General features: G+C 50.0%; 1 protein-coding gene across 1 annotated transcript in view; it reads right to left on the bottom strand.

Moving 5' to 3' along the window:
* Nucleotides 1-24,983, bottom strand: part of BIN3 (bridging integrator 3) — a 42,399-nt gene that overhangs the window by 12,615 nt on the left and 4,801 nt on the right. Inside the window, exons 2-6 of the mRNA XM_054804636.1 lie at nt 19,606-19,654; nt 12,575-12,615; nt 11,895-11,956; nt 7,970-8,106; nt 7,601-7,641 (exon numbers count right to left, since the gene is read on the bottom strand). Of these exons, the coding sequence (XP_054660611.1) occupies nt 7,601-7,641; nt 7,970-8,106; nt 11,895-11,956; nt 12,575-12,615; nt 19,606-19,654 (330 nt within the window). The remainder of the gene's footprint in view (nt 1-7,600; nt 7,642-7,969; nt 8,107-11,894; nt 11,957-12,574; nt 12,616-19,605; nt 19,655-24,983) is intronic.

The following is a 24,983-nucleotide window of genomic DNA, read 5'->3' as shown; positions in this document are numbered from 1 at the left end:
GTTCCTGGCTGTGCCGGGCTCCAAGCACGGACTTACCATCTCCTGGGCTATGGGCCGCTGCTAAAATACCTCCTCCCTCTACATAAGGTCCAAAAATATGCCGTGAGAGGGCTGGGGAAATAGGGACGGGCTGTAAGGACTGCACGGAGGAAGGGAAAGGGGTACCCAGGTTGGGAGGTCTCCTCGGTATAAAAGCACAGACCTTCTTTGCTACGGCGCACACTTAACGTCAGCAGCTTGAGGTTGCGGCTTCTGCAGAAATTTTTCCCAATTATTAATGAGTTGGCAATGGAAAGGAAGGATCCCATCAGGCCAGAGGCTCTCGGCTTTATTTGTGTGTTAAATCCCTGCTGGGGGCAGGTTTGGTAACGGCACACCACCTCTCTGCATCGCACCCAAAAGCAGGGCAGGAGCAAGTTGCAGCTCACTAAGGACTATGGGGGTGAACCGAGCTGCTCCTCCACAATGTGCCTCCGGGCCTGGGAAACATGGGAGGAGATGGCCTGGGGCTGGGAAATCCTCCCTTCCCTGGTCTGTGCACCAAACGCTGAGCCGTGGCCGTCCCCTCCGGGGCTGCCAAGCCATCAGCGTGGTCTGGATGTGGCCGTCACTGCCCACGCATCCATCAACTCTTGGAAAACGCTTATCAAGAAGATGCCTCAAAAACGCCAAGCCTTGCATTCGTACCCAACGCTAGCTTCTAAATGGCGTTTTTCTGATGGCTCAGCTTTTGAGCCCTTTCTCTCGCACGCTCTCCCATGCTCGGCACTTCCACGGTGCTCGTACATTAAAAGAGCCACGAGACACCAGAGAATTAGCACGCAGCCATTTACATCTTACAAACTCGCTACTGCAGGGGAAGAGTGAACCCTTTAGCTCAGAAACGCAGCGAGTGAGAACGCAGAAGACGATCAGCGACACAGTTTCCATTTACTTTGAAGTTAAATCTGGTTTTAAAAATGAAAAAGGCTTGATTTCCACCCCCCTTCTTATTCATAATATCAACTCGGTGCAATTTTGCAGCCCGTAATGGAAGGACACTGCACTCTGGCAGTGCTTTAAAAAAATATCTACAGCGCTGGATCTGAAGAGGCTGTTACCGTGTAGGCACAGCAACTACTGTCTCACAAGGACTTTTAATGCATAGATAATATGCTGTATTTTAGAGGGGGGGGGGCAGCTCAGCTCCACAAGCTGCCATTAATAAAAAGCTCCCTGGCTCCAACCCACCTTCCCACGGGTGCCCCAGGCTCCAGCCTGGGCGCTGGAAACATCAGCATTAAGTGATGGGTTGCTGAGGGACGCGCGCAGGGGGCTCAAAACGCACTTCCCCCGCCCCTCCAGAGATGCTCGAGGGCTTTTAAGGGCTGTGAGCAGCAAAGTTGAAACCCACTTGAGTTTTTCCTCAGCAGCTGCAGCCCAGCAGCGAAGCGGTGTGGGGATTTCTAAGTTGCTTGCAAACTCCACGTGGCAGCTGAGGTCGTCTCGGCGCGGTGGTCCTTCACTGCCGGCACCAGCAGGACGGACCAGGCCAGCCGTGGTTCCTCCAGACCCCGCCAGCGTGCCGACTGAGCTCTCCCCGTGCCAACCAAGCTCTCCCCATGCTGACTGACCTCTCCCCGTGAGTCACCTGGTTTAATTTTCACGCAGGATTAGCTCAGCTCAAGCAGGGAAGGATGCTCCTTCCTTGGACTGATCTGGATTGAGGCGAAGCTGCCTCCAGCTCCTGAAGGAATTACTCCAAATGAACTCCCCGTCAACCCAGCAGCTCTGAAATTCCCCTGGAGTTCAGAGAGGAGTGGGTTTCTTGCCCACATTGAAGTCCTGCCCGGGGTTTTTCTCCCCTTGTGTACAGAAATAGGATCTCAAGCGAAGTGCCAGGGGTGGTAAACACCCGTGAAGGGTGATAGGGAGATACGGGCTCCCGCCACTGCCAAGTTATTCTGATGACTTAATAAATTGCTGCATTTCACAAGTCACCCCAGTGTCTTCACAAATATCTCATGCATGTTATTTACAAATGCTCCTCGCGGAAAGCCTGGCAGAAAGGCTGTCTACAAACCCTCCAAAAGCTCCTGCCATCCACAAACACATCCCTCAGGTCTCCCAAGCCCTGCAAGAACAACCCTACGAGGATCTCAAATCTTTTCCAAAGCCTTTGGCTGAGCATCGCAAACCATCCCGGCAGCAGCGGTGCCAGGAGAGAAGGGACAAGGACCATCATTAGTGCCAGGGGTGGTGAGCAACATCCAAACAGCATCCGCCGCTCTGGAAATGAAGTTAAAACAACTAAGCCCAGAAGAAAAGGCTGTGTTTTAGCAGGACCAGGGAAGCCTCACAAGCAAACCCTGGTCGTTTCACCCAACCGTTCCCCCCACCCATGGAGCAAGGGCAACTACTCCTCCTGCTGCAAAGTGCTCCGAGAAGCACAGATGAAAAGCCCTGCAGTAGGTGTGGGTATTTATTGATAAGCCCAGCACCATCCTCCTCCGTACGCTCCACCCCGACCCTGCTTTTGTAGGGCATGAGAGGGTCTGACAGCCGTAACCCACTCACAAATTCCCCAGGACCGCTCTCTGTTACTCGATACTTTCTTTTTTAATGCAAAGCAAAGCAAATTGAAGCTGACTTAAGGAAAATTTGGTGGGTACGGTGCTAAAAGCACAGAGCAGGAGTGAAGGTAAAACAGCAGCACAGGGCATTAAAGCCCCTGCCATGAAAGCAGCTTGCAGAATAAGCCGCCGTTGTTCCCTGTCACTTTTTAGGCAAGGCTGCTGAGAGGGGATTATAGTACAGGCGGCTTAAGAGGAGCAGGTGAGGGGAGATACGCAGGGATAACTAAAAGAAAATACAAATTACTGTCTCCCCACTGCTGGGGGGGGGGCGGGGGGGAGAGGGGGAACGTACCGGTGAACTCCTCTTAGGATGACAGTTTAGCATTGGAAAAAAAAAAAATCATCCGATTCTCTGAATTATAAATCATGTTGCCACTTCGTCTCCACGCCAGCTTCCCATCAGCTTCCTGTAATTAAAGGACGGGGCTGGAGAGACACTGCCATGGAAGATAAAAAGTGCCATCAGGATTCCCATCGCTGCCGGATTCGTTCGTTAGTCAGCCCAGCTGACAAGTCTGGTGCTTCAATATTGAAAACTTCTCTCTCTCTGGCGGGAGGCTGCTGGCGAGCCCAGCTTTGCGGGGATGCTCGAGGAGTGGGACCATCCCATCACCTCCCTGCCCGCAGGTCCCTGAACCACGCGTCTCCTCCTCTCCCTCTCCACCCCGATGCTCGTCCCAATATTCTTCCTGCGGTCTTTGGCAAGCGGCTTCCTCCAGCCCCACATTTTTAGTGTCAGCGATGCAAAAGAGGTGCTGGGGCTTTGGCATGGGGAAAAATAATAGTAAAACCTTTATTCCTCCCCCTTTGCAAGCGTCTCAAGCACTCCCCGTGAGCTGGACTAGGCCAGCATGCATGTGCGCTCTTTCCTATAGCGTTATTTAGGGATAACGGCTTGGAAAATGAAAGCAAAAGGAAGCGGGGCAGGGTCTACGGCTGGCACCGGACAGGGGAGAAAGGAATAACAGAGCTGGGAAGCGTGAGACGCAAAAGAAAGCGATGGTGGATGAGACAAGGAGGAAGTTTGGAGAGGCACAAGGATGGCTCAGCGTGAGGCCAAAGCATCTGGGCTATGTTCGGGGATGCCTGCCATTCCTCAGCCCGTGCCCACACGTCCGTCGTGGGCCCGTCCACCCACCAGGAAGGGGGAAATTAAAACCAGCCCTTCCGTCTAGAGCGAAAAGGAACAGAAATGAAGATGACGGTACAAAAAAGCAGCGAGCTGGGGGATTAGGCTGAGAGCCCCACGCGGCGGGAGGGGGCCAGGCAGCCATGTGGCTAGCTTTGTGCATGAAATCCTCATTAGGGGCTCGTTAAGGACATGAAAGCGGCTTTTCCTGCTTCCGGTACCCGGCACCCCTGGGGCTGCTCGAGGCCGGTTATCTGCTTCGGCAGCCGGAGAGGAAAGGCAGCTCGAGGGTTCACGTTAATGGCAGGGTTATGGGAAGAAGACGACGACCCCCCCGCTCCGTAGATGCCAAGCACCGGTTGCTATCGCTGGCAGATATTTCCTGACATACAGCCCTAATTGAATTTGTACATCAATCTGCTGTGAACCGCGCCTGGATTGTGCCTCTGGGACCTCCTGCTGTGCTGACACCCAGCCCCGGCTGACGGCACCCAGGCGGCAGCACCCGTTGTGACACCCCTGCCCAGCTTCGGCTGCAGGAGCAGGACCACACTCCGAGCCCAGGGGATGGTCCCCGATGCTCGGGGAGGTTCAGACAGCTAGAGTCTGTTAACTCAAGACCCTGCGGCAACAAAAATCGGCTCCGAACGTGAAAGGCATTCGAAGCCATGGATCTCCAAACCACCCGGCTTATTTAAGCTGCTTCCTTCCTTAAATACTGACACACAATCTGTAATACCGAGCTGACAGTCCACCGTCTATCACCAATACACCTTGCTGCTCAGCCAAGCCAGAGCAAAGAACTGGAAGAGTGAAGTAAAAACCAGCTGTTTTTCCTCCTCCCTTGCCCCAAATCCGCTGATCTGGCGTGCAATTTATGCAGGCATCTCCCAAAGAGGAGAGCAGATCCCTCCCGACCTTTCCCAGCCACCCCAGCTCCTCGCCCAACCCACACACTGAAATATGGAATATTCTCACTAGGGCTTTGCTCTTTCCCTGAAGTTAAATGAGTGATTCCCAGCCAAGGGCTTCTTGGGGCTCAAAAAGCAAAACTCTGAATAACCCTACGTCCCCAGAAGCAGAAGGATTTAAACAATACAAGCCTTCACCCCCCCTCTAAATCTACTACCGCTTTCTTCTACACAGTTTAGCAAATTCTCCAGTATTTGTCTGAAACCTATAACCCTGGACAACTGAATGGAGATTTTGCTGCACATGTGCCTCCGATTACAATATATTACCACTAATGATAATTGCCTGGATTATACTTATCTGTTTCTTTGGCTAATAAACTATAAAAGACCACCAGTGAAGATGTAATAAAGTGCAGCTGTTGTAGCAAAAAGCCTTTTTCTAGGTCAGAGCAAGTTTGGGAGAGGCTGGGGAGGACTGTCTCTGCGAGGGGAAGCAATACCTAACTGGAAATAAGAAGAGTTCCTCAAGGCAGCTTTCATTAAGCTGAAACTTTTATCCTACAAGCGTTGCTGGGGTTTATCTGCCAGCAGGACAAGGGGAGGTGCAAGCTCTGCATTTCTCTCCTGCATCTCATTAGCCTCAAAATGGACCCTTGGGCTCCTCAGAAATGTTCCTGGCTGCACGGCTCGGCCATGCACGTACCGACGCTCGAGGAGAGGCAGAAAGAGGGAACGAAAGGAACATTTTTATTTCTTTTTTTGCTCGGCGTGGAGATGCAGCCTCTCTGAGCATGAAACATAAGCTGTTTAAGAGCACACAGCAACTGTTTGCAGGTGCCAAAGGGCAGGAAGGGGGGAAAAAAAAATACCATATTCGAGTCCAATGGAAATTTAGGAAGTTTGAGAGAACTGCCAAGGCTGGAAACAAGCCAGGACGCTGAAGTAAACACCCTTAATGTTTAACTAAGGACTGGACTGATAACCAGCGAGTTGAGCATTACACCTCGTGAGATGCGCTCCCTCCTTGAGCCAAGGAGGAACAAACCAACTGCCCCCGTGTCCTGCAAAACTCCACTATTTCCCTATGGCAGGAATAATAAATACAATGAGATCTCACAGAGCTGCCTCAAACCCAAAGCAGGAGGAACGGGGTCTTTCTCCTTCTGTTTGTGCTACAGCATCCCAAGCCAAACGCTGCACAAACACAGAAGATGACATCAGCGATGTGGAAATGGCTTTATTGGCTTGAATTAACGGCCCCGTGCACTGCCCAGGGTTTAAAACACAAGGCGAGGTTTGCAGGGAAAGGTATTATCTTTCATTTCATCAACTAACACAAGTTGAGGGGGGAAAAAACCAAAAACCCATGAAGATTTCAGAGACACAAGCCCTTCTTCCAATTTTAACAGAATGCTGGAAGAAAAAGTTAATGTATCTTTCATGAGGACAATCTAGATAATAAGCAACACAATTCCACAGCACAAGCCTGGGATTTTTTTTCTTTCTTTCTTTTCTTTTTTTTTCCCCCTAAATAATCAAGAATTTCTGGTCGTGGATAGACGACCAAGGTAAAACTTGAGTCACCAAACATCCCCCAGATAGAAACACACGGTAACCTCATGCGCTAAGTGGTATATGAGATTTTACTTTCAGATTTGGGCAGAAACAACAACTTAAAAAAAACCCAAACCAACCAACCACCCTGTGTCAAACCTAAACTAAAATTGTTATTCAGCAATTTGCAACACTTACTGTCATATTAAAGTCATTTTATTTTATTTTCGCTCGCTTGCTCTGTTCTTGTAACAAAACAGCAAATCTCAGGATTTCAGAAGACATTTGGTATAGCAACTGAAGCACTCCTTAAACGTTTAGGGGGTACAGCCTGTGACACCGGTAATGGCTGCTAACGCCAGTGGAAATTGTGCAGACAGTGGGGAATTGCACCAGATGAGACCTAGGTGACAAAATTGCAGCGGTGCCGAGGCATGACTGAGTACTGACGCACCGTATGGCACCAGCTAGCAAGGAACGGGGGGAAATATGGAAACCTGCTACCAGAACAATACTGTCAACAGCTCCGGCTCTTGCTCTCTGATAAAGATTTAGTTCCAAGCCATGCAATCTGCGGACAGGCACGGTTTGGAGCGAGGTCCGGCTCCAAATCCAGTGGGTTTCCCTCCACGGGCACTCTGTGCTGGCCCTTTGGACCACACACGGTCTGAAGCTTTTCCTGCAGAGGTTTGCAAGACTTTCTCCAGGGTCCGAGACATCCCGTCCTGGATCAGTTACCAGCCCGGGACAGGGGATGCCGGTGGTTTTCTGTCCGTACCTCCCACCTGCTCACTCTCTAGCTACAACAGCTCTGTAACATCTCTTTCTTTCCTGCATGGATATATTATTTATAAACATGAAAGAACTTTCACTAAAAGCAAGCTGCTTTTTTTTTTAATTTAGAAAACTTCCAAAGGAAAGAAACTTTCTGTTCAAACCCCGGAATACTCACTGCCATGGGCTGGATGGCACGGTCGGTGCCTGCTGCCCGCCAGGGAGCTCCCCAGCCAATTTTTGTCCTTTGGATGGAGCAAAGTGTTGGTGGTAACCAACGTATAGAGAGAGAGAAGCTGGACGCTTTAATGCATTCAGTATTACTCATCTCAGGTGTTCTTTAAAGTACAGATAAAGACATCCGGCAGGCTAAGACACAAGGTCTTCACCCTTGCCACAGAATAAGAGTACGGGCTCAGCTAAACCATCCCACCTCCCCATGCCCCGGCTGCGAAGCAAGGAGGGTGGCATTTTGTCACAGGGCTGTGAACTACTACCTCTTTAGGAAGGGCTGATTTCTAACCTGACGTCTCCTCTTTCGATGATACACATCCCTAAAGTACACAGTTATGACAAACACTCGATATGGCTCATAAGACAATGTTGGTACTTACTTTTTCAAAGGCTCTATGACTGTCTTTTGGATCTGATTCACCTGTTGAAAGCAAAAGGGATGATTATATGTCAGGCTTGTTGAAAAAGCCTGTTTGCACAACGATACATGTTTGCACAGTGCCTACCATAGGACGATGGGGGCTTCTGAGCACAACCACAATGCCCTTTAACCAAAAAATAGCAAACTTCTCCCACGTGCTTGGGCTGAGCTGAAATCCCCAGTACAGCCCGAGTCAGAAGAAAAGTAAGATTATAGAGAAACTCGTGTGAGAAGCATCTTGGAGACAATGACAAAAAGGGAAGGAGGAGATACCAACAGCACCTTGGCACACCCTGGCCTCCCCTTCTTCAGCCAAACCCATATTCACCTTCTCCTGGTTGAAAGAGTCCATCCTCTTCATCGCTGTGTCGAAGGCCGTGACCATCTCCAGAAAGGCAGGCTCCTGTTCGCACAGGGGGTTAGACAGCAGGTCCGAAGAGATTTTGACAGCCGACTTGGACATGGCTGTGGGCACCAGGAGCATGCAAAGGAAAGCAGAGAGGGTCACGTCTCAGCAGCTGCCTGCTGGTGGGACAGCCATACAACCCTTGACTGCCAGGGCTGGCACCTGCATCCACGGGCAAAAATCGGGGACTTCAGCCACCAAAGCGAGGGGCTAGCACAACTTTCCAGGAAGATATTCACTGCTGGTTGAGAGAAAAGAAAGGAAGAGCCACCAATTCATTCACGTAAACACCCAGAGAACTGTTTTTATATAAGTTAAGTCTGAACCGCTCCGATGTACGGCTTGTGATGTTGCCAGAAATAATACCAGACTAACAAAAGCACTGTTCTCTTAAAAAAAATGTAGATGGGTTTTTTTATACGTCTTTTCTCGACAGACTATTAAGTGTCACTCTCAGTCTCACTACAGCTCTTCCACAATGAGAAAAATCACAGTCCATTAAGTCTTTCAAATGGCTTTACAAAAATATATATTTGAAGTGGATTTAGTGCTGGTGGAAAAGGACCAGACTGACAGGACTGGAAGACGAGGTTTCTCTTTTACTCTCAAAATAAGCACTACACAAGCAGCAGAGACACAAGCTGGCTAAGCACTTTCCCGCAATGAGCCTAAATTTTCTGCCTGTGGAGACCAACGCCACAAGCCAGGGGACAATGCAAAGGCCAAAGTCTCTTCAGACCCCGAGACAGCCACCGAGAAATCCAGAAACACCGGGTCACACTCTGACGGGCTTCAGTTCCTGTCTCGCCGAGCACTTTTGCTTGTTTTCCATCAGACACATCTCTCTTCCTATCCACGCGCTTGGTCTTCAAAAGGAAAATTAAATCTCTATGACAGTACCTCTACAAAAGAGCAAGAAAATAGCTAAGGTACAGAATGGAAAAAAAAGATGAAGCAAAAGGCAAGCATCAATATAAATGGGAATAAAGAAGAAGAAAAAAAGTCAATGGTACAAAAAAAAAAAGTGTTCTTTTTCATCAGCACTGTCGCTGGAAGTTATTCCAGTTTAAGATCAGAAAGCCAGATGCTTGAGCCATGCTACAGATGAGCTTTGGAAAGACTCCTACTGTACTCACTCAGATATTAAAAGTTAAAGTCATCTGAGTAATGGGGCTTAAGATCATAAATCAAGGGGTTAAACATTCTGATTTAAAGGTTACACACAATTATACAGAGAGCTCAGAAGCTAAATAGCTGGGAAGCTCAATGCAGAACGAGATGCTAACTACGGAATAACAAAGCTACCGTATCCGTCTATTATCCAAACATTAAGGGTTTAGGCATTTAAACCTTTAAACAGATGGGATATAATCCATATGTGTGACCACATCTGAGGAAGGATTTGTGCCAAAATGGGACGGAGTTGAGAATGGCAGAACTCCTTCAGCTGGAAGAAAAATTAGTTTCCCTTCACAAGGAGAGGACTGAAAGCATACTGTAGCGAGGGGAGCTGCAGCGAGCAGCGGGGTCACGCCGGGAGGCCAGAAACTGGGGTTTTTCAGGCACGTTCAGCGAAACTTTGGGCAAGGCACTTCCCCTCACCTGAACAGCTCTGACAAAGCAGCCGTGGTGGGCTCTGCGGTTTCCACGGCAGCTTCGCAGACCCCAGCAAACGCTGTGTCCCCAACTGTGCGCAGAAACCCGGGGCCTCGGGAGGGCATCCCCCGGTCCCAGCTCCACATGCTCGGTGACAAGTCCTGTCTTCAACTCAAAAAGAAAGCTTTTGTCTCCAATTAAAGAACATCCTCCTGCTCCTTAAGATCATATTTTGTTCGGAAAGAGGGTGGGGAAAGGGGTTAGTGATCTTTAGCCACAGTACAGAGAGTGCTGCTAATAACCCGTACCCTGTTCCCAGCCATGCTGCTGCAGCTGGCAGGGCAGCGGCCGAGCCTCGCAGGAACATTTTCGTGCAGACAGAGGAATCGGTCTCGTTTCAAGCTGAGTCTTTTTTGGCAGAAGGTGGAGACTTAAGCTACTAGGTCCAGTTTGCTAGGGAGTGTTTGCAAGCAGTGAATAATCAACCCCCTCGACACAGAGGTACAGTGGAAGAAATAAGACGCTCCGGAGGACATGACAATGCTGATACACTGCCATCCTCATCAGATACGGGGGCTGGATGTTGGCTGAGCAAGCACAGCTCTCTCCTCTCGGGAATGGGCACTGCCAGGTGAGGAAAGCTGTCCTCAGTGCTCGATCAGATCTACCTCCTTTTTCCTTCACCCAGTCTTCATCGGACCACATTCAAAATCTTCCTTTACACTCATGATTTCATGCGTTTAAATGAGAAATCAGATCTTGGATCTGGCCAAGGCTCATTTGTGACTCTGCCATGTAGCAGAACGGAAAAAGAAAGTCCTCCCACAGCTCCTCTGGGACTTGAAATGCTCCATATAAACAACGCCCACTGCAAGGGAGGGGAGGGGAATCCTTAACAAGGAAAAACTTACCAAGGATCCCTGACAATGACCAAAGTCCCCAGAAAGGGCAGTTTTCACCCTGGAAAGGAGTCCTGGCAGCACTGGTTACTAGTGCCTTTCCCACTGCTCCCCTTGTGCAAGCACACGCACGTGCCAGCACGGCGCTGGGCAGGGTGGGAGAGCGCGGGCAAGAGCTGGGATCCGTGTTTACGTCTGGCAATATCGGAGCATGCACACACACATACATACAGGTGAGAACCTGTATTACGGGAAGCCCCAAATTTGCCAGCCCTCCCGCTGGCGAAGCGCCCAACGGGGCTCCTTCCCACTCCTCTGCCCCTCCGTGAACCGAACTCCCACCAGATGAGTGTTGGACCAGTCCAGCCCACACCTGTTTGTGCTGGTGCATCTGCCTTGGCTCCGGAGCCGTGGGGGCCTGGTACAAATAGGGACTACTCCAAACCACATGCTGAGAAAAACCATCTGTGTTTAAAACAGCTCCTTGCTGCATGTTTCTGCAGGCTGCCCTGCTCAGTTCAATAACCAGCATCCACCAAATCCACTTCTCCCAGCTCCCCTCCGCCAGATCGCTCTGTCTTCTCCTCTCTCCCATCGTCATTTAAAGCCTGTGCCACGTGGTGCGGTCACACCGGTTTCCTACCGAAGAAGCTATGAATGGAGCGGGCAGGAGCTGCCGTGCCTTGGGACAGGACACCTGCAGGGCTGATGTCACCCCGCGCAGGCAGCAGCAGGCAGCAGCAGGCAGAGATGACTTGTTTATTGCTTCCTCCATCGCCCACTGCCACGAGGTCAAGCCAAAGCAAGCAGCCACCAAGGGAACGAGCAGGGTTATTCCTGAATGAGAGCTGCTAGGTCAGCAGTCCACACGTGAAACACGTAGAGCGATGCATACGTAGGGCTCTACAGATCCCCCCAAAGCCTCGTCCCACCTCCCTTTGGCTTCAGATAGCACAAGGAGCCCTCAACTGAAGTAGGTGAATATGCACGGCTTGACACAACAGGCTCAGCTGGAGACTGCTCCTGCCTGTCTAACATGAAAACTGGAATAATTACTCCTATTTTTTGGCTGCAGACACTGAGGCAAAGAAAAGAAAGTGACTTGCCCAAGGCCACACAGCAAGCCGCAGCTCAAGAGATAGGGACGAAGCCCATAACATACTTTCTGTTCCCTCGGTTGAGATACTGCTCGGCAGCCCTCATGCAGATGGCCTTGTAACTAAGCAAACTGAGTGGGACTGAGATCTAGATTTGTTTTCCAGACTTGTCACAGATTACTCATGTGATCTTGAGAAAGTCACTTCATCTCTTTGTGGCCAAGTTCACAGTCTATGTATCCTACAGTCACATACCCAAGTCTGCATCTGTGCTTTTCTTCATATCCTTCTGAAGTTTTTTGGTCTGATCTTCCAATCTGAAAGATGGGAGAACAAGGCAAAGTCTGAATCTTGGAAAGAAACAAACCGAAGTGTATCATACATGCAACAAATCATTTACGGGCTGAATATGCTGGCTTCTGTTGTGAGTTAAAAATATCCAGGCAAGGCTCTATGAAGTTCAGCGCTGCCCAACCTTTTCTGGTTGTTTTCAGATGCTTTTCAACCTTTTCAGGTTGGGAATCTCTTATTCAAAGTCACATATTTTCTTAAGTCCTCACACTTACCACAAATGGGAAAGTCAAATGCTTCCAGATGATAAGCGTGAGCTTATGTGACACAGTCAGTATGGTAAAACCAATATTCGTCCTCAGAGGTGTTGAGCTGTTCGGTGACCCCACGGTTTTCTGGTAATTTTACACTCTTTGCTTTAGAGCTGCCATAATCTGCAAACCTCAACCCCACTGGAAATACTTCTTAGGGCACCTTTGAACACCCAGCCACCAGAGAAACGCTGAAGAATTAGAAATTACAGGGCAGCGAGTGATTTGTTGGGAAGAGCATAACTGGCTAAAATTTCCTGGGAAGATGCAATAAGAGGGCACAACAGAGAAGTATGCTACTGTTCCTGTTTTACCAGTGCGGTTGATACTTACTGCTGAAGCTTTCCATATTCCCTTTCAAAGTCTCTCTCCACCTGTGGAAAGAAGAGATGGAAATCAGCTCAAAGCCACTGCAGCAGAGCCCGGAGTGGCAACAACCTGCGCAGGGAAACCTGTCCTCGGGAAATGCCTACGTGAACGCAGGGAAGCATACGCTGCAGCTATAATGGGAGTTAGGCTTCAAAAGTAAATGAAGTCTCAGTTTTTGTTGTTTTTTTTCCTCCAGACTCTCTTAGAGCAAAAGACACCGCCACCAACTGCCTCAGCTCATTCCAAGGATGTGCTCCAGCACATGAATTGGAAGCTGATAGAGTAAATGGGAATGCCTTAAAAGCAGAGAGATTGCAACTTAGCACGCACTGACGCAGGCACCCACAGCTCAGCTCGGTGCTGGCAGGGGACGAGCCCGTTTTCTCTTCCAGCGACACAATCGTCCCGGAAGCTGAGAGGAGCCGGTTCTCGTCCAGCAGCATGCTGCAAAGGACCCCTGCGGTGGGTCTGCAAGTGGCTCGCTCCGAGCCGCTCTCTCCTTCCCCATCCTCAACAGGACGGGGGCTTTTTCCCCCCAAAAACCCACAAGCCATTACCGAGCCCTCCAGTCTCCGTATTATTTGCCCCCTCGAAAGGCTCCTTATTCCTACAACAGCTCCCTCTGATGAAACACTTCAGCTGGAGCAGCGGTCCGAGCGGACTGCGACACCTTGCAAAGGGAGGAGAAACCTGCGCTGGCGAAGAGCGCAGAGCTAAAGAACAGCCTTCTCCCGATGCTACATCAATGACTGCTTCCTCCTACTTGCTATCTGGCAGCAAATCTCCAGTGATACAAGATATTTTAAGGAACTTTCCTTCCATGCTGACTGTTTTAACACACACTTAAACATTCATTCCACACCTCGTCGACCAAATAAGCAAATGGATTTCAATTGACCAGCCAAGAGTAAATACATGCGCTTTTGTTGTCATGGGATCAAAACTAGGTTCATTTGTGTTGTCAAGCTACCATGCTATTAAGGAAATGCAAAGTGTTGCAAGCAGCCAGGACTAGAAGGATCCAAAGGTTTGTTCCAAATCTTCATGCTGTCCTCGGGATTTCAAACCCAGGCTCAATCTAACAGCATTACGTGAAACCAGAAAGCTTAATAGGGACATTTGCTTTTCAATCAAAATTGCTATTAAAAGACCAGTGTTTTAAGATGGAGCCTAGTGATGCCAGTTTTCTTGAAACCTCCTTTTCTAAATATCTTTTTGGTCTGCACTTTCAGATACGCTCGAACTCCACAGCGACACGACCAGCCCGATCTGAAGGCAGCCGGTGACCGGCGCAGCGAGCGTGCCGAGTTTCAGCCCCATCCCCAGCGGACAGCTGTCCGCACCATCAGCTCCCACCATCCGGGGGATGCATGCTGGCTCTCTCTGCCGATGAAAAACCTCCACCGAGCTCCCAATTCCCTTTCGTGCTGCTAAAAATGGTCGTTGGAGAACAGGCATGGAGCAGTGTGGGGGCAGCTCACACGACTTCTGCCTGGTTCACAGTTCTGCAGAAATCCGCAGCAGCTGGTGCCTGGAGGTCAGGTAACCAGCACATAGTAAAAATCACCCTCGATTTCTATGGCTGTTCCGGCTGCTAAAATAACCAGGGAGTATTGCACTCTATTTATATGCCTTATGTGTGAATTGTTTTGGTTGCAAATCAGAGAGGGTCGGGCACGACTCAAAAATATGTCCTTTGAAGGCTGGTGGTATCCTTCCCCTGGCATGGAGCTCCAGCCCTCTCCAGGTTCGGGAGGCTCAGCAGTCGGTTCCTCCAAGAACCGGAGGTTTTGGTCATGAAATGAAACTACCTGCGAAGATTCACCGTATCTTTGTTGCTGTTTGATTCCCCCGTTTACTGTGCAACAAGCGGAGATGAGCAAAAGGCATCCTTGCCTAATGGATATGAAGGCAAAACTTCCCCACCCTGCGACCCTCCGGGTGATGTGAGCCCCCAAATCTTCCAGGGCTTCCCCAAAACACCCAACCCAGATTGCCCGTGCGCTTTCTACATACGATCGAGGTGACTCTACAAGGCAGCACTTCAGCTGCCCGGCCTGACTCACGTCTCCAGTGCCATCTATGCAGAGACAGCTGCCCAAGGATTGCTCTTATTTTTCACGCCCACAGTAGCAACTGGCTACCAGTCATCACAGTCTGCAGGCTGATGTAGCCCTCCCAGTCACCGCTACTCTCGTTCGCATCGCAGGAGCCCAGATATACGACAGAAGCAGCGAGGAGCAGGGCACTAGACAGATAAGACCTGCTCTCACGTGCTCCCACCGTGCAGATTTACAGCAGCGACCGGCGCATCAGAGGCGTGCAAGGAGGACGAGCTGAGAGCAAGCCAAGTACATTTTGCAGAGTACGCAGTAATTCCCGCTCCCAGTAGCTATCATCAATGGCCACACATATCTGACACTTACGGCAAAAGGCTATGGATAGGATTATCACGTTAAGAGTAACGAGAACAAGAAGTACAAGCAAGAAAATTACAATATCCTGAAGGGAAGTTTCCGTAATATTTAAATAATCCCACTTCTCTGCAGCCTCTTTCTGAAAACTCAAAAATCAAAACGTGTTTCTGTATCGAATGCTTTTTCTTCTAGGCATACAGGCTAGTTAATGCAAGATTGCTCGTCTCTGGGTTTTTATATAAATCTACATAAAGAACGACGAGTTCTTAAAAGCACTGAAATAAAACGACATTCTTCTTTTTTCACCCAGTTATTTTTGTTTACAAACATTGGGCCTTCCACCTGCGATAACATCCCTCCTGCTTTAAGGGCAATATCATAATCGACACCATGGTTACAAGGCAACGAAGCAAGACCAAAGCCAATACTACAAAGAGATGGAAATAAGGGACTGTGATGAACCTTCTTATTCCCCTGAGGTTAATTTCTTTTCCTGGAGGAGGAGGACTAGCTGATTTCTACATGTTCCAGTGGTCTCACCCTCTTCGTGGGTCTTGGGGAAAAAGAGGAAAGCATATGCTTCCTCCTCCCTCCTCTGCAAAAGAAAAAAAACCCCATATAATTAGGCCAGAAATTCTGCTGTAACCTGGAACTTCTGCTGAGCTTTTGCCATCCCATCAAGCAAGAGGAGATTCAAGGCAAGTAATGTGGGTGAATATTCACTCTGTGTCTGACAGTGGAGCCCTGAGCTAAAGCAGTGCTGCAGAGCGCAGGTGTATCTGGGACTTCACGGGCTTCGCCACCCAGCGAGCTCTCCAAATCCCCATCTAGCAAGAAAGCTTTCAAGAAAAGCTGCTTAGGTGGCATGCTAAAAGGGAAAAAGGATGCACCTCCAAAGTGCAGAGACTGGTGACGTCCCCCTGAAGATTGAAGGAAGAGAGTGAAAATGAGCAAAATTATTTAACTGGTGTCACTTGATTTCACCCCACCATTTCTGCAACATTTACTTCGTTATTTTGGGATTTCCAGCTTGCTGGTGGAGCCCAATGGAAAGGCACTGATGGCCAGCAGCTGCAGTGGAATCCTCCTGCTCATGGAGCTCCTCCGTCCGACATCCCAGGGGAAGGCAGAGCTGCTGGGATGACTCAAGGAAGGGAGGCTTGGCAGGCGTGCGGGCCCACAGCTCAGGTCTCCGCTCCCTGCCAAGCTGACTCACCCAAGGTTAGCCAGCGAGGAGGAGGAAGGCGAGCCATCTGAGTCAGCCCAGAGCGCTGCCGAGGGAGGGAGGGAGGGGTAAAACCTGGGGGACACGAAGGGGCTGCGTGCTGGGTTGCTCCATCCCAAGAGCTGTCTGACTCCCTCGACTGCCAACCTGGCTCTGCGCCCTGTGGGGACACGCGGCCGGCTCTTCTTCCCGGCTACCTGCCGGCTTGGATAACCCGAGCCCCGGTGAAGAGCAGGGTACAAGCTCGGGGTGACGCAGATGAACTTCAGCGAGCTGGAGCCGCGACAGAGCTCAGAAGACAACAGCTCTGGTTCCAGCGTAACCTCTGCTCGGACCGAAGTTGTCCTGGGGGAGGGAAGAACATCTCTGCTGTAAGAGGCTTCATCGCTGCATCGGATTTGAGCAATAAACATTCTGCAGAGAGATATAATTCTAACAGGTTTAACTCCTATCACTGGGCATTAGTTTAATTGGGCTGTGTTACTGTGTCCTCTGTGGCTCCGCTGACAGCAGGTCCTCTCTGCGCATTAGATCCTCCCACCCGGCTCCTGGCCTCTCGGCAAGCCCGGTGACAGCTGCTCTTTTCAGGGGAGAGGAGGGGAGAGATTATGCTGTCTGGAATCGGATTTGCCCAGGTTAAGGTGGAAACAAAGCAGAGGCATGTCTGGGGGGTGGGAGATCACTTCAGTTCACCAGCTGATATTTTCTATGGGGGTTTCCTTCTACCTGAAGAGCTAAACTGCGGCTGACACCATGCCCTTCTTCAAAGGATCAGAAGCGAGTGGGCATAGGGAGTCATGACTAATTCCCACTGCAGCCTAGGCAAATTGCTTTTCAGTACTACTGCCGGCCTAGATGTGACACCAGCCCCAGCATCGTTTCATCAAGAAAAGGAAAAAAAAAAAAAAAAAAAAGGCTCACTAGCAAACGAAGCCTCTGTCAGCAAAGCGATTCTCCCCTCTGCTGCACTCGAGTTACATGCCTCATGGAGAGCCAAATAAGTTAGATCCTAACAAATGCTGCTTTTTTTTTTTCCCTCTCTCCCCCCCTCCTCTTTTGTGGTCCAGTCTCTGTGAGTGGGAGATCCTCTACCCGCAACCACTTCCCTTCTGATCGGCTTGGGATGCAGCCCTGGAGATGCCACACCTTCCCACTTCCTGCAGCGGGCTCCAGAGGCCAACATCTGGAATATCACAGACCTCGGCTGCTACCGCTGTTCCCAAAAGCCCGCACAGATGGAGCGTCTCAGCCTGCAACTGGGAGGTAAAGTTGGGGGCCTCGAGCTCGCTAAAGCTACAAAGCAGCCCCAACACTTCCACACCATGATGCTGGATGCCTCGCTCCCAGGGGAGATCGGTGGTTTCCTGCCGTTTGTTCTTTGAAGAGCTGCACTTTACACTTACTGTGACGTTACAAGGCTTCGGGCTTCCTGTTTTCCGCCTTCCACGTATCTGCTGCCTGGAGAGTATCATCATCATCAATCCATGGCAAGTGGAAAGCATTTAAAAATCGACATCCGACTCTGAGCTACTGAGTCGTTGACATAAAAACTTGTTGTTTTGGGGGGAGCTGAGGAAGAGGGGGAAGGAAGGAGGAAAGGAAGGAAGGAAAGGGAAAAGGACTGGAAACGATCGCGCTGCTGAATGAACCTCTGCCTGCCGGATATTCTGAGCTGTTCTACTTAATACACACACACACACACATATATATACAAGCAATGCCTGCCAACTGCCTCAGCAGATACCAGCAGCTCAGGGGAAGGAAAGCTCTCAAAAGTGTAACTGTTCATCTGCACAGAGCCCAAGCTCCTGCCACAGCTCGGGGACAGCTGGTTTCAGCAATGGAGCACGGCACAGGGGAGACTGGCCGCGTCAGCCGGGCCGCCTCCATCCGTACAAGGTGTCTCAGACAAAAATCTCGCAACAGCAAACACGGCAGGAGCAGAGGGAAATCAGCAAGTGCTGGCAAGAGAAAAAAAAAAAATATAGTCAAGGATGTGAGAACGGATTGCATGGAGATGTCCAAGAAAGCTGGCCAAGACACCCAGAGCTGCAGAGTAGTTGGTTCTTGCAACAGCCTGGAAGGACACTGGTGTTGGAAACACTGGGAAAGAGGACGAGAGGCAAAATCTTGTGGAGCAAGGCAATGTGGGGGCTCCTGAAACAAAGTGGAACGGGTGTGAAGACCTGAGGCTGGTGGGCTGCTGCTCTGGGGGACTGCAGACAGCAGGACCTTCTGCCGGCTGGTCACCAGCCCCTGGAAAAAGGGCAACCAAAGAGACGCAAAAACCACTGATGAGGGATTTTATCAGTCCTTGTCTTCATCGCCTGCCTGGCTTAAATTTTGTACTGACAGTTTGGAGCTGTTACAGAAAATTGCTGCTCTACGGCAGCAGACAACTACCAAATCCTTTAAAATAAAACATGACAATCAAGACATAAAGGGAGTGGCAGAATTAGCCCTCTGCCTCCTGGGGAAAATGTCATGTCCCAAGGAGAAACTGCCCCGTAAACACGAGTGCCCACGCATCCTGAGGAATTAGCCGCGATGAGTGTCCCAGAGAGGAAGGATCAGAGATGTTAGTCTGTTCAAGGGATTAGGTCACCAATGCCGTTATAAAGACAAGGTCTCCACCGCGCTCGCTGTCGGGGCACTTATTTTAGAGCAGGTACGCAGGTTGGTTTTCAGGGACAGCTACAGTGAGGTCCCACAGCTTTTTTTGCACGGGACAAAGGCAAAGACCATCTGCTTAAGAAGGGAAAATACCACAGCCAGCTGCAAGCAACAGCACTTGGGATAGGAGTCTCAAATACATGAGAATACAAAATGCTTTTTTAATTTGCTTTTAAAGCAAATGCTGTGCAGCACAAATTAATTCACGCCCGAGCACTAAGCATCTCAGCTTATAAGCCTTTCTTTGGAAACAGTTATATTCAGCGATCTGAACCACTCCTCCTCCTCCATCTGCTCAGAAAGGATGAACAAACAAGCCATTGCTGAAAGAAGGAAGGAAGGAAGGAAGCCCGTTCAGCCATCTCCGAGGAAAACTGTGCCAGCCCAAAAGAGCTCTTCCCCTCACCCCCCCCCCCAAAAAAAAAAAAAAAGAAAAAAAGAAAAAAAAAAGAAACCGATCCCAAACCAAAATACTCTCCCTGGTTGGGGCTCCCCCTCACTCCTCGCACGAGGAACCAAGTGCTGGTCACACGCGGCAACAGGTTCTGCTCGCTCACATCTCCCTCCCACGCGCGCGCACACGCACACGCTCACAAAATGGGACGAGTCAAAGTGCCGGCTTGACTCATCAGCCACATGATCAAAGGCTGGATCTAAAAAGGGGGAACTGGTTTACTCACTGTCTTGGGTACAATCTGTTTCTTGGGCTGCCCGATCTTGAACGGTATCCTGGAAAAGAGAGAAGAGGGAACGTGTAAGCAAGCGACGCTGGCCTCAAAGAGCCCAGCCCCGCAGGTCTCGTCCTCGGGGCTGGGTTTTGGGGTGAGCAGAGTTTATCCTGGGGCAGCAGCACCCCTTTTTGTACAGCGTGTTCCCCCTCCGAGAGCCGGCGTCTCCCCCGAGGCCAGCACCTCCATCTCCAGCCGCAGCGTGCCCCCTTCCCCACCCTCCCACCATCCTAGAAAAGCAAATAAATGCAATGGATGCTCCAGGCACTCCCTGGCAAAATAAAACGACTGAAGAACACGCTATGTTTAAAAACAAATCGGAAGGGGAGGAAAAAAAAAAAATCAAAAAATAACAAACCCTGTAAATATTTAGAAAGAGGATATTAAAAAAAGTAACAACCCGAGTGTCTGGAGCTGAGAGCTGCTTCAAAGGATTTCTCTGATACAACAGCTGTAGGAGCGGCTCACCTGCCAGCAGAACAGCCTTCATTCTTAAAATCTTTAATATGGTTGCTAGTAAAATCTGGGTTACCTGAATGATTTTCCCCACGCGAGCTAGCTCAAAGGTGAAGAGTACTCAAAATAAATTACACAACATATGCAAGGGTGGCTGGGTCAGATGGTTACAGCCACGCAGCCATCCTGAAAATAATTGGATTTCTTTCACCTATCAGTATCATAAAAATCCAGGAATTCAATTGCTGTTTTCAATGTATTTAATTAAGTTAAAGAGGTGCTGCTTGGTTAAAGCATCTCATCCACAATCTCCCAATGTTTTCTGCACCATACTGCTTTAACTAAAGAGGAAAAATTGGTCCCATAACGAAATGCAAGTATCTTTTTCCCAGAGATGCCTCACCTAGAGCTTGCCTATAGCTCATCAGTCAGCATCTCATCGCAAATCCGCACCAGGCACGTCCTGGGAAGGTGCCCAAGTCCCCTCTTGGACCAGTCCAAATTCCCACACTGCTATCCAAAGTCTAAGCTAATAACATGCATTTTAGGACTCTGGCTTGGCTGCTGGTCACACTGCCTCCCAAGCTGGCTTTTCTCACTGCCGGGCAGCAAACACGTGGCTAGTTCTCCATTTGTTTCTCATCAGCTTCACTTACAAGTTCCCCTGCACCGGCGCTGCTATAACACTGCTCAATCGGACAACTGGAACCCCAGAAAACAATTTTATTAGCATGAAGCGCTGTAAAATGAACAACGCCACACGATGGGAGGAAGCGCTTGCGACGAAGCGACACGCCATCCATGCGGACGAAGCAAAACCAAGATTATCCACCAACCTGATCCCTCCCGGCCCTGCTTCTGCCCATCTTTGCTGCTTTTTTTTTTTTTTTTTCAAACCAACGGTGTAATTAGCCACTGGTAATAAACCGGGGCTGCAACCCGTGCGTACCTCCTGAGCGGCTCAGGGAGCACAAGCCAACCTGAGTCACCAGGTTTAAATTTAAATTTTTCTGGAGAACTTCCTGTTTATGGTTCTCTGGTTGGACCGATATAATTTTAGGTTGTTAACCCTTTCCAGCTGCCGTGGCAGGCCCGGCAGCCGTGAATCACACTTCTTTTATAAACAAACACTCGTCTGGTGTATAATTATCCTGTCAATAACTGGGTGTGTGGTGCCTTACAGGAAGAAAGCAAAAAAAAAATAAGGATTTTTTCTTTGTGTTTTCCAACATGGGTCAAATATAAACTAAAATGAGCCACCTCCCTTACTCTCGCAGGCACAGGCTGTCCCATCCGCAGCCAGGTGCCGTCACTCGATGGTTTTGGCAGTGATGGCATCAACCTATCTGGGTGGAAGGAGGAGAAAAAGATGCGGTCTTTACCCAGTCACCCCAAGAAAAAACAGCTTGCACGACGAGCCATGGGGGCTGCTGGGCGATCTCTGGCAGCACAGGAGCAAGCACAGGGTTTAAGCTGGAGCTAGGCTGGTTCCTAACGGGAAAGCACAATTAAAAGGGCGATTAAAGCATTACCTGCACACAACCTTCCCCTCTCCCTTGTCTGGCCAAACCCTGCCGACACAGGTTATTTAGAGAAGCAATCCCAACCGCTGTTGTCCACTGGCAAGCTGTGGTAAATCGAGGTAATTCTGGTAATAAGAGGGATGTAGGGAACAGGCAGGGCAAAGCTGTGAATCAGCATCAGTTGGGTGCCACCGAGCCAGCAGCAGCCGAGGGGAAGGCAGCGGGGAGCACAGAGGGTCCCGTCCCATTCCCCATCTCCGCTGCACCGCAGAGGGGAAGGGAAAAAAACCCCAAATCCCTGCTACTTTCTTCCAGAACAAAAGAAAGTCACTGGAGCGCTTCACAACGCTGCAAATACACTTTGAAGCAGTAAATATCTCTATTAGCATCGTGATGCCAGTTGGCTAATTATGTCTGTCTCAGTAAAACCTCTAAAAAATAACCCCGTGCAAGTAAAGTCTATTCACCAATTATTTTTTTTTGTTGCTATTTTACAATTTGAGATAATCTTCCTAGGTTCTGAATCTTTGCCTTTTAATATGGTTCTGTGGGGGGAAAAAAAAAAGATGCATAAGCAGGAACAAAAGGAGTAAGGAAGAGAAAAAAAAAAAAAAAAGATGAGAGGTATGGATCTCATCGAGCTTTTAAAACAAATGGATACACCCCGTGCTTTGAAACGCGACGGCAAGCTGCTGCCACCACCGAGAATTTTTGTCCCTCCGTGAATCGTCGTCCCAGCCCGCAAAATGATGGGGGACAACATATGCCTGATATAGCCACATTACAACCATTTGCTTAAAAATTAAGAGCCACCGGGTGTTTTATTCTGTTTAGAAAATGTACAATGGGCATAGTGCAAAGAAGTTGGAGAGGGATGGGTCGGTATCTCTTACTGCCGTGGATTATTGGTGTACCACGGTTATCACCGTTACCTTAAGAGCTGAGCACAGGAAAGGAAAACCAGAATCGGTGGATTTTTTTGATCTCTCATTTCTGCTGAGCGAGAGAAAGCTGGGGTTGTGTTTGGGGTGTGAAATCCCTTGAAATCCTGTTCCTGAAGAGCGCGAGCGCGCTGAGTCACAGCCGGAGCGTTCCCACCCCGGTCCCCGCCACGCTGCAGGGCTGGGGGAGCATCCCGGCCCCCGGACAGGCCACCTGCATCTTCCCCTGGGGAGGTCGTCAGGAGTTTGGGAAAGCGGTGGGGTTCAGCCAGGAGGGAGGAGGGCAAAGTACTGCAGGGAGGGGGTGGGAAGAGCTTAAAGTAGGAAAAAAAGTGTGGGTGGAGAGAATCCTGCAAGCTTCTACTCGGGGATGCTCAGGAACCCCAGGGAGGGGAAGGTGGGAGAAGCTGTGGCTAATTTTCTCTGAAGTTTCCCCAGCAATGTCATATATTTACTTGGCTTTTCCATGTGCAAACCGAGGGCCACACACCAAAGCAGCTAGTTCTCCTCTGGATGCACAGGAGAGTTGCAAACAAACCTCGCAGGCAGGGGGGAATACAGCTCAATGAGGTCTGCGGGGAGCTGGAGTTTAAAACATGTAGCTCCCCCTCCCACTCTCCGCCAGTCCCCTGAAACGAAGGCACGCAGGAATTGCCAGCGTGAATCAGACTAAATAATTTCTAATTTAGGGAGACGATGGTCCTTTTGCCGCGTTGGACCGAGCAGGACATCAAACCTTGGCTCCATCCCCGGCCTGGAGCACGGCCAGCGTTCGGAGCGCGCGCAGGGGATAAATAATCGTCGGATGTGACCCTTTCCCCCACAGCACCTTTCATCTGAACATCGCTTTGCAACTCCTAATCAGGCCCCAGAAGACTCCTGGAAGATAAGCAAGGGATAAGCACGAAGCGTTTTCACCCACAGCTGATAAGCCGCTGCCCCTGGGGATGCCGAGCCCAGCCACTTGCTGCTGAACCAGGGGCTGGGGAGAGAGGGAGGGATGGACAGACGGACGGACTGACAACCAGCACGCCAGGGAAAGAGCGGGGAGAGCCGGGGCAATGTGCTCGCTCACACCACATTTTGGAGGTTAATTACCCAGACGCTTAGGAAAAGTAACGCTGAGTCTCTGGCAACCAGGCACCATCAAAATCAATATTTCTGCCACGGGCGGTGGTGGACACGGGCGGCGTTTGCCAGGGACCCACAGTCTAAACGTGGTAATGACTGGTTTTTATCGGTAACACCACCACTGTCAGAGCATCAACTAAATTCATGTTTTGTGAAAAGTGCCTGCTTCCCGTGGAAAGTTTCAGGGGTTTTGCTTTGGGTTTTGGTTGTTTTTTTTTTTTTATTTTCAATCGAAACCCCAAGCGCCAGCAAGCCAGCACAGCCTGGATTTCTGCCAAAGCTTTTCACTCTTTGAAATTCCACCAAAAATCTCAATTCTTTCACCAGAAAGAAACCTCTCTCTGCCTGCAGCCAGGAGGACGACACCCAGCCTCCCATGCTGCAAGGGGTGACCCCAACCCACCCCGAGGCCGGTCTTCCGAAAAGAAGAACCCAAATAAAACCATCCATTTATACCTGATCTTCCATGAAGCCAAAAACTGGCCCTAAGCCACCCCAGAAACTCCCCCTGTGACATTCAGGGGTCCTTCCCTTTGCCCAAGCTGTGCTGAGCTCCTGCCTTGGGAAAGGACTCAGCTCGAGGCGTAATTGCAGTAGGAGATGGGACTAGCTGCTATCTGAGAGAGATCAAAGCGTTCCTGCGAACATCAACAGGAAGGTCGGGAGCATCCGAGGAAGGATGCGAACGTGGAGGTAACAACTTTCACTTTACTGTTATTGAGTGAGCTTTCCGTGATGTGATAAGGGAAAGCCAGGGCACCCCGGAAGTTCAAGGGCAGCTGCAACCACCATCGGTAGCTCCTGAAACAGGACTAATTATCTCATTAGCGTTCCCAAGTCCTAACGAGTGCTGAACGCAGCCTGCGCAGGACCCAAGGAGAGACAACGCGGCGAAGGCTGGCAGGGCGCGCGGTGCTGCACACGTGCAAACCAACTCTGGGCACCTGGACCACGGGTGTCACCACTTTGGGCTTCCTAAAAACCACCAAAAGCTGTAAATCCATGGCCATGTCAGCTGCCCCAGCGCCCAGGGAGTGAAACCCAGCCCTGCCCCAGGTGAGAAAGGCACGAAGGCAAGACGCGGGTTAGACATTAATCTCGAGCATCGCTCCGGATGCCTCGCTGTACTACATCGTGTCCATGGAAACTGCATGCATCGTCCCACCCCGCTCCCCCCGCCTCGCAGGAACTCATAGCAACCGCTCCAAACACAGCACGAAGGCAAAAAAAGGAAAAAATTATTCAAACGGATCACAAACAGCTTATGTCGAGGGAGACT

This window comes from Grus americana, chromosome 26 (assembly GCF_028858705.1).
Source record: "Grus americana isolate bGruAme1 chromosome 26, bGruAme1.mat, whole genome shotgun sequence".
NCBI lineage: Eukaryota > Metazoa > Chordata > Aves > Gruiformes > Gruidae > Grus > Grus americana.
Note: the sequence above shows the minus strand (reverse complement) of the source record. Positions and strands in the feature narration are given on the sequence as shown.